Source organism: Adiantum capillus-veneris, chromosome 16 (assembly GCF_014529385.1).
Source record: "Adiantum capillus-veneris isolate H3 chromosome 16, ASM1452938v2, whole genome shotgun sequence".
NCBI lineage: Eukaryota > Viridiplantae > Streptophyta > Polypodiopsida > Polypodiales > Pteridaceae > Adiantum > Adiantum capillus-veneris.
Genome location: NC_140946.1, coordinates 103,067,031 through 103,082,689, shown reverse-complemented (window position 1 = coordinate 103,082,689; position 15,659 = coordinate 103,067,031). Strand labels below are relative to the sequence as shown.

At 40.1% G+C, this 15,659-nt stretch overlaps 1 protein-coding gene across 1 annotated transcript; it reads right to left on the bottom strand.

The window, feature by feature from the left end:
- Positions 1–3,595: 3,595 nt before the first annotated feature.
- On the bottom strand, positions 3,596–4,062 carry LOC147439553 (iron-sulfur assembly protein IscA, chloroplastic-like). Its single transcript, XM_086484334.1, has one exon. It carries the CDS (start codon positions 4,043–4,045, stop codon positions 3,758–3,760), a length of 288 nt encoding a protein of 95 aa, XP_086340460.1. The 5' UTR covers positions 4,046–4,062; the 3' UTR covers positions 3,596–3,757.
- Positions 4,063–15,659: the final 11,597 nt, after the last annotated feature.

The following is a 15,659-nucleotide window of genomic DNA, read 5'->3' as shown; positions in this document are numbered from 1 at the left end:
ATGTGCACACATCCAACATAAAACATGCATCTAGACTTTTCCTCATGAAGGAGAGAGGATAGAAACCAACTCACGGAGGCTATTGATTTCCAATTTTCATTCTTCCTTTATATGCTTGGTTTTCATGCAAACCCATTCAAATGTTGATCTTGTTTTCACACTCTTGTACATTATATTCTCTTTTTTTTTATTTTCCAAGATTAACTTAGAGTTTCCTAAATCCATATGTGATGGGTGTTTCCATTTATCTTTCTATAGAGTACCTTCAAGATTATTGACATGACATTAGTTAGAACATACGAAGGTAGCATTTTCAAATAATTTGGCTAATCTTTCTTTCTCAAACGCATGCACTCACCTTGTCTCCTACATGAAAATAGCACAAGTGAACAAAAATTGTCCCATAATTGTGTATTTTTCCCAAAATTCCTAAATTGTTCTTCAATGGTTAGTAGAATGAAAAGTTTATTAGTACAGGTTTAGGAGAGATTAAGAGGAAGGGAGGGAGTGATTAAGAAGAGGCAAGGGAGATTACATAGAGAGATTAAGAAGAGGCAAGGGAGATTAGAAGAGATTAGGGAGTGATTAGGGATTGATTAAGAGGAGCTGAGGGCAATTACCCAGATAGATTGGAAGAAGATATCTCTCACACAGAGGGGAGAGAGAGAGAGAGAGAGAGAGAGAGAGAGAGAGAGAGGTGCACTTGGATAAGCCTTTCAAATTTGACATTCAAAATTCAAATCTAAAAGCCACTGCTATAACAAATCTTCACCTACAATCATAAAGAGAAAGACACACACACACAAAGAGAGAGAGAGAGAGAGAGAGAGAGAGAGAGAGAGAGAGAGAGAGAGATTGAATTATCATCCAATGGAGGTCAGATATGACCTATGGGACCAGACACAAAAACAATACATTGTCAATATACATCTCAATTATGGAGGACTCAGGGTTCCGCGAGGGGTGAACAAAAAGAGAAGATAAAATGAAAAAAGCCTAAGGAGGGGTAGATGGGGATGGAGCCAGTTTGGGAGTTCGAAACTCCTGGATAATGGCTTTGGCTCCTAGGTAAACTGCCCATTTTCCTGCAGTGCGCACCTATCGCATCTTTTGTAGTCCTGCCTTCTTCTGCTTGAGTTGGGTGGGAGTGAGGTCTTCTCCAAACCAGATTTTGGTGTCTTTAAGAAGCCTCGATTCCTCAAGAAGTTTGCTTTGGTCTGCCTTGGACTTGAAAGTGATGATTGCATGGTTAGTATGATGTTCATGGGCAATGGAGTTGATTGTGGTTGGATCCCACTATATCATGTGGGTTGTTGATTGGATACGGGAAAAGGCCTTGTGGTTAAGATCCCTTCACCTTGCTAGTTGCTTGGGAGCCCCACCAATGAAAACATTGAGAGCTATACCATCTTGTCATTGTTGTTCAAGTAGCATGGAAGCCACATGGTTGTCAACCTTGTGGAGGATGACCTCTTGCACTTGATTCTTGACTATCTTTGTGTGAGAGATCTCCACCTCTGCTTTTGTTTTGTTGATCTTGACTTTCATGTGTTCCATCTCTTCCGTCTTGGAGTTGTCCACTGCGGGTGAGCCTAGCCTCAATGACCACCAATCTTTATTTTAGCTCATCGTTCTCCTTGCAAGTCTTTTAACTTCATTTTGAAGGCGGGTGGTGTTGTCCATCTTTGGGGGTGTTGCCACAACCCCGGTAAAAGTCAACTTCCCTCCAGATGAGGCTTGAGTGGCCATGATTGTTGCGTGAAAGACGCACCCAAGAGAATTTTCCAAGGTGGTACTAGAGCCATTGTGCTCGAAAGATGTCCCTGTTTTTATTTGTTGCTTGTTTTTAGTAGACTAGTAAAACGGCGCCGCCTTCGGCGGCAGCATGGCCCCTCTTCCCCTTGCTTCCACTGCCTATTCAAAGAGGGTTTTGGATCACTGGCCAAAGTTATGAGATACCAAGATCAGAGATGCCTTGGACTATTTTTTGTGAAGCTGCGCAAACATAGGGAGAGCCTATCGAGGAGACCAGAGAGTAGGAGATACTCATAGAGAGAGATCACTAATTGTGGCTGCAGATCTCGAGGAGCGAGGTGGGTGAAATCAGAGGGATGTTGTGGTGGTGTCCTCTCTCACGCAATGGAAAACTCTCTCTCTCTCTCTCTCTCTCTCTCTCTCTCTCTCTCTCTCTCTTTGCATCTCAAGAGACACCCTCGCTTGGCGTCTGCCAAAAACAGCTCAGAGCTTCTTGGGCCTCCCCATGTTGGGCATATCCCGCAATCAGTGCATTCCAAGAGATAACGATATCCCGGTCAAGAAGCTCCTCCAACACTTTTTGTGCTTTATGAAGTGCACCACATTCGGCATACATGTCGACCAAGGCAGTGCCAAGACACGCCAACAACTACAATTGCCAATTTTTGAACACACTTGTTCAAAGCGACAATCGTGCTAGATCAGCGCAAGCAATTTACAGAAACGCTCATAATTGAGTCAAAACGCTCTGAAAATCACGCGAAACTTTCATCCCCTATTTATCTACAGCCAATAGATTCAGAGAGCAAACGGTCCACATCATCAAGAAGATAATTGCGATGTATTTAAATCCTCTTCGTTGAAGTTGGGACCAGCTGCTGCAATTTCCAATCGCACGAAATGTCTTTTTCACTTATTGTATGGTCGATACCATTTTTCCGCACCAAATGTCTCCGCATGATTGGCTCCAACAATTTCAAAAAGAGATGCAATTGACGTAATTATCTCTTGCACACCACATCAGTCCTGTGAGCAGCCCATGCTCATAAACCTACAAAAGGAAGAGGGAAAACTGAAGAAATATATTAAGATCAACACCATTCGAGGTCCCTACTTGAGTGAATCTCTCATGTACGGGTAGTCCTCATCGACACTATCTTGCCTACCTTCTAACTACTCATCCAAACATCAGGAATCATTTCGTCCGTCCCCCTTTCAGCTTAAGCTCGCGGGAGAAGTGCAATCATCCATACACCAGGCACAGAAAACCCTAAAGTACAGGTGACGCTAACAAATGTCGTCTTAGGGCCTAATCCTGCAACGCACCTTGAACAAAACGCAAGAATCACACTCTGAGTCAATGGCGCAAGTACACGTAGACAGCATCTCTCCCCCTCTCTCTCGATCACAGCTCTATGTTGCCTATTCGCTGAGACTAGCTTGGCCGGATCAACCAACGTACCACACGTGACCAGGGATGGTTGTCGGGAACCCTCCCTTGGACTCCTCCCCCAGTTAATGCCAAGCCATCCAACATCTTCCCGTTTTGAGCTCTCCCTGAAATTAGCTGTGTGTGTGTGTGTGTGAGCAAGAGTTGGGGGCAGGCAGGATGATAAACAACAGCTATGTTTCAATGGAAACCCTCTCTCTCTCTCTCTCTCTCTCTCTCATCAGGCACCGAAAAATTGAGCCTTGAAAATAAATGAGCCAAAGCCCTCTCTCTCTCTCTCTCTCTCTCTCTCTCTTTTTTGAAGAGGAAAGTCTTCATCAAGAATCATATAAGGCTTCCCTTTTTTCACCAATACAGATTGCCCCAAAGGGCCTAGAGCAGGTCTACAATTAAATTTGCATTACAGAACCCCAGCTGGAAACCTTGTTTCTGAAGCTCTTTTATACAAAGAAGGTTTAATGATGGTTAATGGGTCGGAAGTGTACAATTGCTAAAACATAGAAGAACTTAAAATACACAAAGATGGCTACTTAGAAAGTTCTCAAATAAACTTCATGCAACAAACGACTTTCCACAGCCACATGTTGACGTCGCATTCGGGTTACTGAAAGAGAAGCCACCACCAATTATAAGGGAGTCACTGTAATCTAGTTGCATCCCATACAGATAAAGCAAGCTCTTCGGATCGCAAACCATGGTAAACCCTTCAGAGTCAATGACAGAGTCATCTGATCGTATGTTTGACCGCTGTTCAAAATCCATAGTGTATGACATACCAGAGCAACCTCCTTGTCGAACTCCTACTTTGAGCCAAAGGTCTTGATTGAGATCTGTACTCATCTTGTTCAGATGACTGAGAGCCTAAGTGGACAAATTAATGGCTCGTTTGACACTTTGTTCGGTCCCTGTGCTTGCGCGTATGCGCAGAGGGCGTTTTTGACCGGAGAAAGAAGCACGAAGGCGGTGAGAGGACGTATTGGGCAAAGCGACGAAAGACCTCAAGGACTCCATTGCCGCTCACAAATGCTGAAGGCGTCAAGGCTGGAGATAGTGTTTGATGGCAATATAAGTTCCCTCTCTCTCTCTCTCCCTCTCTCTCTCTCTCTCTAAAGCGACTAGGTGTCTGGGTCCCTTGCCTTCGTGAGCTTCTTGGTGTCCAAGGCCGCCGGCACTGAGCGCAGTCTCTCTCTCTCTCTCTCTCTCTCTCTCTCTCTCTCTCTCTCTCTCTCTCTCTCTCTCTCTCTCTCTCTCTCTCTCTCTCTCTCTCTCTCTCTCTCTCTCTCTCTGTGTGTGTGTGTGTCCGAGGTCACCGGCACTGAGCGCAGTCTCTCTCTCTCTCTCTCTCTCGACGTTGTCCCGCCTGTGACTGCAAAGGCCACTGCCGGAGTAAGCTGCTTTTGACGCGTGGTAGGGGGAGCCGGAATCCCCTCCCCTTTTATCTATAGTATAGATGCCTTCAATTTCTTTTTGTAGAGCTAGGAGGCCATACATGGGTCGATTTCCATAGAGCCACACTGAACGAGCATGGCTATTAGCGAGTTCCCGCTGGTATGACAGGGTGCGTGGGCAAGCACAGCGGGAGAGCTCGATGTTTAAGGTAGGCACATTCGAGCTCGTGAGTAAGCGAGGCACTAGAGCTTGGCTGGAGCTGTTAACGGGATTTTGTTAGCAGGATAGAGGTGCGTGGGAGAGCACAACAGTAGAGCTCGATTTGCATGCAAGGCAGTAGGGTGGGTTTTGAGCTTGTGAGTGTGCAAGGGAGTAGAGCTCCGCCCGATCAGGGATGGGCTATTAACGCCCCCCCCACGGCAGCCCCTCGCCCAAGGGGAGACTGGGGGACACGTGAAGGAGGTGGATGCGAGCAGGGATAGGGTTACCACCTGAGAGAGAGAGAGAGAGAGAGAGAGAGAGAGAGAGAGAGAGAGAGAGAGAGAAGAGAGAGAGAGAGAGAGAGAGAGAGAGAGAGAGAGAGAGAGAGTTATTGTAGATGTGAGAGAAAGAGAGTTTTTAACCTACCAATAGATACATAGAGGAGAGGGAGCAGTGGAAGTAAAGAACCTTACGTGTCACATCGTTGGTGATTTTTTCAGAGTCTACAAGAAAATCCAGACCCTATTTTAATGTAGAAGAGAGAGAGAGAGAGAGAGAGAGAGAGAGAGAGAGAGAGAGAGAGAGAGAGAGAGAGAGAGAGAGAGAGAGAGAGAGAGAGAGAGAGAGAGAGAGAGAGAGAGAATTAATGTAGATAATGTGAGCGGGATGAAAACACACACAACAGCTCTATAATCACCTGACACACACACTTGGGATGATAAACACACACACACACACACACTATGGGGAACCTCTCAGCTTACACAACCCATCTGTCCGAGACAGGGAATACAACGATGGAGTGAGAGGAGAGAGACTATCCATTTTCCCACTCAACACAGAGACACACACACACACACACCCAAAAAACTCAGCTCAAAAAAGAAAGATTTACAAGATACAATTGAGCTTGGGACAACACCAATGGGACAAATAGCTCACACAATATGGATGAAATATGCCAAGTGCAAATACAAGTTTGAGCAGAGTCTTTGCTCATAGGAGAAAACTACACAGCCAAAAAAGCAGAAAAAGTGAGGAATTTGGATAATTGGATAGTTACTTTCCGTCCGGAGTGGCCAAAAACCCCAATCTACAATATCAAGGTGCTCAAATCCAACCTCGGATGAGCAGTTTATGGCCAAAACAAGCTCCAGAAAACACCAAAAACTCAGTTGCAGTTGTTCCTTCTCTTCTCTTCACATTTTTTTCTGGTTTCTCTTAGGTTTTCAAGTGTTGACACTTCACTTTATCCCTTGGGCACCTTTGGTCTTTTGATTGACCTCAAACGGACCCAGAACATGCCCCGAACATGCCTAAAATTGGCCACGTAGTGCATTTTTTCACCCTTCTACATCTATCCGCACACCTGACACTCAACTTTCCCAATAATGCATCCCACAATCACATGAAGTGTCCCCCAAATAAAATTCTCATGATGACCATTTTTGCATAATTCATCACAAGAAAACACTCCCATTGTGTCCTCGCTTACAACGGGCAAGTATTGACCCCATTCGACCTCCTATCGCCACTGGATGCCATCGGACGCACCTGCTTACCTCTGCATGTTGTCAGCCTGTTGATAGATTCCTCAAGAAGTTTTATGCTCCACCAAATCCTCATTATTGTACAAAATCAACACTGGTACTGGTGATAATGAAAATTGATGTACTATGTGCACGTTGTCCTACCTGTACACATGTGCGTCCCATGTAACCACCTGGCTCTAGAAAATGGGCAATTATTTATTTTATTCATCATGCATGTGTATTTCCATATGTGCAATCACTTCTTCCAAAAAACTCCTAACATAATTTGCCTATCCCCTAGCCTGCTAGATCATTCATGATGAGCAACAGTAGCAAAAAAAAAATGCTCATTCCACCTGGATCAAAAGGCCAAAGGAATAGCGCCTGATTCACAAGAAGCATCATAACACCACACTCATATTTTCCACCAATCAACCAAAATGCACCATAAGCATATCCAACTAGCATATCCACCCTGTCTGGAGCTCCAAAAGCATAAATATTGCATACCACATTCAACCCAACCTATTGAGACAACTCAAGTGACTCATCACCTGGCATCTTGGCTTCACTAGCCATACCAACAACTTGTAAACCATGCACCCAAGTAGCTAAAAGAATTGTATGAAGGTAAAGTTGTTGACATCCAAAGCGCAAAAGTATCCCCACTACATACATATCCCTAGCATAGACATCCATATCTCTAAGTTTCTTGTCGTTGGACTCATATATGCCAAACCCCTTTTCATCATCATAAGCATAGACATCATCACACATAACTTCATCCACGTCATAATCATGGCTATCGCAACTATCCATAGCTTCTAGCATGGGTTCATCAGTCTCTAAGGTTACAGGTCCCTGCTCTAAACCAGAATCATGCTCACAAATCGGTTCAATCACTTCACAGGTATCAAAATAGTCCACATACAACAAATCCACAAAATTTTCAATAACCTCACACTCACACTCACACACGGAATCACAAGATACACAAGTAGCCAATGCATCCTCCTCAAGTCTTTTCAATCTTGTATCCAAATCATTACTCACCTCTTTAGGCTCTTCCCTAAACCTTTCAACCTGCAAGACCTCTTTACGTCTCACAATAGACCTTGGGAAGAAATGAGAAACATCATAGGATAGGCTACTTTTCACCTGGTTAGGCTTACCCTCATCTTGAATGTCAAGTCCATCTTGCACATGCGTACCTGTACTAATACCATGCTCCTCAAGAGGCTTAATCTTCCATTCCTTGTGCTTTGCAATGCATACCGCATCTTCAAAAAACTTGGGCCTCTTCAACTCAACCTCGAACCTCAACCAAGGTGACAAACCATCAACAAAAGAACTTTTCTTCAGTGAACAAGGGGGGGGGTCTCATCCTTAAGAGCAACAAACCAACTAGTCCATAAATCTATGAAAACTTGTATATAGGCATCAACACTTTGAGAAGAACCTTGCTTAAGAGCATTGAGCTCATTCCATACTGCATTTGTATCTTCAAAAACCTGGAAATTCTCTAAAAAAGCTTCTATAAACTTGTCAAGACTCAAACCATAAGAAGAAGCCACCGTTTCTTCAGCTTCTAGATCCATGAACCAAACACGGGACTCATCTTTCAAAAGGAATCCAAATAGCCTCAAAATCTTCTCCTCATTGCGCATATTGTTCCTTATGCATGTCTCCTCTACTTGCTCCAAAAAGTCTTCCACATCTTCATCACTTCTTCCATGAAATCCCGGATAAGAGAAAGCCATGGCTACCCAAGTTTGGATGCTTTGAGAACCCCTTCTAACACAAGTGCAGGAACCCAAAACTCTTACTGACTCAATCCCCAAAAACTTCAATGGAGCTCATCTTTAGATAAAGGCAAACACATGCACATCAAATGAGTTTTCATAGCTAATCATCATAATTACAACATGCATTTTTCTATTTTTTAAGACTCCTTATCAACAAAAATGATGAAAAATACCCAAAAAATGACTATTTTTTGATGATTTTCTGATAGTATATACACTATTTACACTCATCGGGAAGATATTATCAGTGAATTTTCCCTTGTTGATGAATTATAAGGGTATTATTAGGTAATTCTGCAAAAAATCACACATTAACATGGAAATTTTTCCTCCCTCTTCAAACATTTCCCTTAATTGCTTAGTACTTAGTGCCCTTTCAACCCTCCTAGATGGCGTTCTCTGGGATGACTGCATGCATGGGTTGAAAAATTGTGTCTATGCATAGCCGTGATTGGCTCTACCATGATATGAAGATCAATGCAATTCAACTCAATATGTTGTGCAAGAGCTAGGTCTTGAGTGAATAACTCAAGGGTTTCCGATGTCGAGGTTTGCTGCTGATGTCTTCCAAAGAGAAAATCTTGTAGCCTTTGTGCTCTCTGTTTGATAGTTGTTGAGAGAGAAAGAGAGAGCACAGAAATAGAAGCCCAAAGTGTGTAGAATACACACATGAGATGATGTATATATAGAGGGGACCTAGGTGCCATATATAGAGAAGCCATATATTGAGTAGCTTCACATATAAGCTCAACACCCCCGCTCAAATAAGGGTCCCTAACTGTGGATGAAAAAACCCTTGGTGGATCAAAAAAAAAAACCACAGCTCTATATACACCTACCGTTATATTATAAAAATCATTGAATGTACAAATGTTCATGAGGAGCTACATCACTTCTTTTACAATGAATATTTTATGAGGAGCTACATCACTCCTTTTACAATGAATTTTTTATGAGGAGTTACATTACTCCTATCCTATCAAATACAGTAATCAATACAAAGGTTCAATAAAGAGGTGTAAAGGCTATCGATTAGCTCGTAATCAGAAGTGTCTCCATGAATCTGTTGTGTAGCTTGTCATCAATATGGCATCACCAAACATGTCTTCATAAATCTTTTATTGTCACCAAGTTTGTCTTCATGAAATCAATTCTTTGATCAATCCTACATAGATCATAGACTCAAAAAACATAGTCATGAAAATTATTAGCATCGGTAAAATAATAACGTTCACAATTCCATAAGAGATGGTTCGCGACACCACTCTTTTGACTACATATATACGCACGACAACATATGGGACATAAAGTATGAACGTAAAAGTACAAGCTGAGTGATTACGTGATGCAAATGATGTGTATATACTACATAAAACGACATTTATCAACATAGTGATATCAATGAATATCATCAAAGTATTAGCAAAACATCATCATTCTATCAATAAAAATGAATAAATCATCATGGTATGAACAAAACAACATCATGGTATCACCGAGAATAATCATTGTATCAACGAAACAACGTCATGGTATCACCGAGAATAACCATGGTATCAACATAACAACATCATGGAATCATCAATAATAATCATTGTATCAATGAAACAACATCATGGTATCACCAAGAATAACCATGGTATCAAAGAAACAACATCATGGTATCATCGAGAATAACCATGGTATCAAAAAAATAACATCATGGTATCACGAAGAATAACCATGGCATCAATGAAATATCATCATGGTATCACCGAGAATAACCATGGTATCAATGAAACAACATCATGGTATCACCAAGAATAACCATGGAATCAACGAAATATCATCATGGCGTCACTGAGAATAACCACGGTATCAACGAAATATCATGATGGCATCACCGAGAATAACCATGGTAATGAAATATCGTCATGGCATCATCAAGAATAACCGTAGTATCAACGAAATATCATCATGGTATCAAAAAAAATCAGCATGACCAAAGTATTAACAAAACATCATCATGGTACCATCAGAATTACTATGATATCAACGAGAGATTATTAATAAAACGACGTAAACTATATCTCTAGAAGAATAATTATACGAGAATCAATGAATGAGTATATCATATAGCAAAAGATCATGTACCAACAGTAGCTCGATAGAATTTGGACGATCATCAACGGCTCGACTGAATCGGAACGATATATAACCGGTTTTTGCAGCAAAGTTACGTTAGTAACAAGTGTATGATCGAGATGAAGAGAAAATATAATTGAGAAGTTTTCAATTATGAGAAAAATCAAAATATCAAAGTAAAATTTTTCTTTTCAAACATATTCGCAATCCGAGAACGATAACCCAAAATCGGTGCAGAATTTAGAGAAACTTTCTTCTGCAAAGTTATACATTACATCGATTCCAATGGCTCAAACAAAGATTTTCTGCAAAATCGTTTTCAATTAGGAGAAAAATCAAAAAATAAAACGAAAGTTGCTTTCCAAACATATTCGCATCCAGAGAACGATAACCCAAAATCGGTACAGACTTTAGAGAAACTTTCTTTTGCAAAGTTGTACACCCCATCGATTCCAATGTCTTAAGCAAATTGTTTGCAGTCCACTAATGATAACTCATAATCAGTATAGAATTTGAAGAAACTTTCTTCTGCAAAGTTATAGACCACATCGATTCCGGTGTTGTGTATGCATTGTTTCTACAAAATCATTTTGAATCAGGAGAAAAATTGAAAACAAAAAGCGAAGTTGCTTTTCAGGCATGTACGCAGTCCGCGAACGATAACTCATAATCGATGCAGAATTTAAAAAAATCTTCTTTTGCAAAGTTGTAGACCACATTTAGGAGTATTTTCCGCGAAATCGTTTTGACTAAGTAGAAAAATAAAAAACAAAAAGCAAAATTGCTTTTCAGACATGTACGCAGTCGACGGCGGATGATAACTCAAAATCGGTGCAGAATTTGAAAAACGCTTATTTTGCAAAGTTGTAGACCACATCAATTCTGGTGCGTTTTGGAGGTAATTTTTGCAAAATCGTTTTGAATCAGTAAAAAAATCAAAAACAAAATGCGAAGTTGCTTTTCAGGCATGCACGTAGTCCGCGAACGATAACTCAAAATCGGTCCAGAATTTGGAAAAACTTTCTTCTGCAAAGTTTTAGACCTGGCATGGATTCCTGCAAAAACTTTCTTCTTCAAAGTTGTGCCTCACGGGGGTAGTTTCTACAAAATCATTTTCAATGAAGAGAAAAATCGAGAACAAAAACGTACTGCTCTGATAACATGTTCAGAGAGAAAAAGAGAGCATAGAAATAGAATCCCAAAGTGTGTAGAATACACATATGAGATGATGTATATATAGAGGGGACCTGAGTGCCATATATAGAGAAGCCATATATTGAGTAGCTTCAGATATAAGCTCAAAAATAGTACCATCGGGGTGTTTAAGCACGTTGATTGCTTGAGTTGTTGGTAGCACGTTAGACGGTTGTCGAGCTTTTTCTCGCCATTGGTAGCTCGGTTTGCTTGGTGCATGGTGTTTTAGAGCCTGTTGTGACTTTACTCGCCATTGTTTGATCATTTTCACGGTGTGTGGAGAAGATATGTGCTCCTTTTTCTTCCAAACCTTTTTCATGTTAGGTTCTTTGTTCACAGATGATCGATTTTGTGCTCGAATCCTTGGAACTGTCTTCTGTTTCCTTGGTGAAATTTTAGGCACCCTGATCTGATTTGGTTTATCCACAAGGTATGCTTTTGGTACCCAAATTTGCCTGATTCCTTGCATGCTACTTGTAGCATTTGTTTGTCGAGGGGATGGAGAAGATTTGTTTTGTGGATTGTGTTGAGCTTATATGTGAAGCTACTCAATATATGGCTTCTCTATATATGGCACCACCGAGAATAACCATGGTATCAATGACATATCATCATGGTATCAACGAAAATCACCATGACCAAAGTATTAACAAAACATCATCATGGTACCATCAAAATCACTATGGTATCAATGAGAAATTATCAATAAAACGACGTAAACTATATCTCTAAAAGAATAATTATACGAGAATCAATGAACGAGTATATCATATAACAAAAGATCATGTACCAACAGTAGCTCGATAGAATTTGGACGATCATCAACGGCTCGACTGAATCGGAATGATGTGTAACTGGCTTCTGCAGCAAAGTTACGTCAGTAACAAATATATGATTGATGAAGAAAAATATAATTGAGAAGTTTTCAATTATGAAAAAAATCAAAAGCAAAAAGTAAAATTTTGATTTTCAAACATATTCGCAGTCCGAGACGATAACCCAAAATCGGTGCAGAATTTGAAAACACTTTCTTCTGCAAAGTTGTAGACCACATCGATTCCGGTCTCTTCGCGGGTAGTTTCTGCAAAATCGTTTTCAATAAGCAGAAAAATAAAAAACAAAAAACGGAAATTGCTTTTTAGGTATGTACGCAGTCCGCGAACGATAACTCAATGTTGAGCTTATATGTGAAGCTACTCAATATATGGCTTCTCTATATATTGAGTAGCTTCACATATAAGCTCAACAGATTGGTCTTCTAATAGACTCTTTTCCATTCCTCCTTGCTTGGTGCAATAGGAATAATGATTTGCTCTCCTTTAAGTGATAGCTTTAGCTGATTCATATCCCAATCTGGCACTGCTTTGTATATACGCATCCAAGGAATTCCAAGAATCATCGTCTCGTTCATGTGTTCATCTGGCAAGCATACAAAATGATGCGGATATAAACATCGATGTACGACCACGTTTAAGTTGGCTACTCGTAATGTTGGAGTTGGATTCTTGTTGCATCCTTTTATTATTGTTATTCTTGTGGTCGATGGTTGACTTTTTGCCTTCCTATATGTGGAATAAATGACTACATTCACTCTAGCTCCTATGTCGACCAAAGCATTGGTGCTATGATTGTTGAGATGTACTTTGATGCCTAGATCCATTCGATCTAACCAGTCGTCATCTGTTGAAATTGTATTTAGGTAACTCCCATTATGGATCATCTATTTCCAAAGTGTTGATGGAAATCGGTATCGGTTGTTTCTTGAGAGCAGCTTTACGCTTGAGTACCTGAAGTCTAGCTTCCTCTTGAGCTTCATCAATAACTTACTGTCGCTTGATCTTCCTTTGTTTGGTTGCATGCATTCTCTCTAGCAATTCATCGGTCAGTAGAAAATTGTATTTCTTTAAACGACATCCACCAATCCAATTAGCCATTGGTTCACCATCTAGGGTGGACAATTTTACTGCTCCACTTGGAGATACATCTTCAATGATAAATGGTCCATTTCCCTTTTTCTTAAACTTGGGAATGTGTTGCTTAAGGAAATAGACTAGAACTAAGTCCCCTTTCTTGAAATTTTTTGTGATTAAGTGGGAATTAAAAAACTGTTTTTGTTTCCTCTTTTGTGCATAGATATGAGCTACAACAGTTAGCCTTTTCTACTCTAGCTTTTCCAAATCTTCAAGCCTTTCTGACAATTCATGTCCAGTCCACTCGAGAGTCTGTCCTACCCTTAATGACGGCAATAGAAATTCTATTGGCAGTATGGCATCAAGACCATAAACTGTTGAGAGAGAAGGAGAGAGCACAGAAGTAGAACCCCAAAGTGTGTAGAATACACACATGAGATGATGTATATATAGAGGGGACCTGGGTGCCATATATAGAGAAGCCATATATTGAGTAGCTTCACATATAAGCTCAACATCCCCGCTCAAATAAGCGTCCCTAACTATGGATGAAAAAACCCTTGGGGGATCAAGGGAAAAACCCACAGCTCTATATACACCCACCGTTATATTATAAAAATCATTGAATATACAAATGTTTACGAGGAGCTACATCACTCCTTTTACAATGAATGTTTTATGAGGAGTTACATTAATCCTATCCTATCAATACAATAATGAATACAAAGGTTCAATAAAGAGGTGTAAAAGCTATCGATTAGCTTGTAATCAAAAGTGTCTCCGTGAATCTGCTGTGTAGCTTGTCATCAATATCGCATCACCAAACATGTCTTCATGTTGTCATCAATATGGCATCACTAAACATATCTTCATAAATCTTTTATTGTCACCAAGTTTGTCTTCATAAAATCAATTCTTTGATCAATCCTACATAGATCATAGACTCCAAAAAAAAAAAAAAAAACATGTCATGAAAATTATTAGCATCGTTAATGAAATAATTACGTTCACAATGCCATAAGAGATGGTTCGCGACGCCACTCTTTTAACGACATATATACGCACGACAACATATGGTACATAAAGTATAAACGTAAAAGTACAAAATGTGTTATTACGTGATACAAATGATATGTGTATATACTACATAAAACAACATTTATCAATGTAGTGATCAATGAATACCATCAAAGTATTAACAAAATATCATCATTATATCAATAAAAATGAATAAATGATCATGGTATCAACGAAAAGCATCATGATATCACCGAGAATAATCATTGTATCAACGAAACAACATCATGGCATCACCGAGAATAACCATGGTATCAACGAAACATCATCATGGCATCACCGAGAATAACCATGGTATCAACGAAACAACATCATGGTATCACCGAGAATAACCATGGTATCAACGAAACAACATCATGGTATCACCGAGAATAACCATGGTATCAACAAAACATCATCATGGTATCAACAAAACATCATCATGGTATCAACAAAACATCACCGAGAATCACCATGGAATCAACGAAATATCATCATGAAATCACCGAGAATAACCATGGTATCAACGAAATATCATCATGGCACCACCGAGAATAACCATGGTATCAATGACATATCATCATGGTACCATCAAAATCACTATGGTATCAATGAGAAATTATCAATAAAACGACGTAAATTATATCTCTAAAAGAATAATTATACGAGAATCAATGAACGAGTATATCATATAACAAAAGATCATGTACCAACAGTAGCTCGATAGAATTTGGACGATCATCAACGGCTCGACTGAATCGGAACGATGTGTAACTGGCTTCTGCAGCAAAGTTACGTCTGTAACAAATATATGATTGATGAAGAAAAATATAATTGAGAAGTTTTCAATTATGAGAAAAATCAAAAGCAAAAAGTAAAATTTTGATTTTCAAACATATTTGCAGTCCGAGACGATAACCCAAAATCGGTGCAGAATTTAGAGAAACTTTCTGCTGCAAAGTTATAGACCACATCGATTCCAATCCCCATTGCGGGTAGTTTCTTCTGCAAAGTTGTAGAACACATCGATTCCGGTCTCTCACGCGGGTAGTTTCTGCAAAATCGTTTCTAATTAGCAGAAGAATAAAAACAAAACGCGGAAGTTGCTTTTTAGGTATGTACGCAGTCCGGGAACGATAACTCAAAATCGGTGCAGAATTTGAAAACACTTTCTTCTGCAAAGTTGTAGACCACATCGATTCCACTCTCGCTCACGGGTAGTTTCTGCAAAATCGTTTTCAAT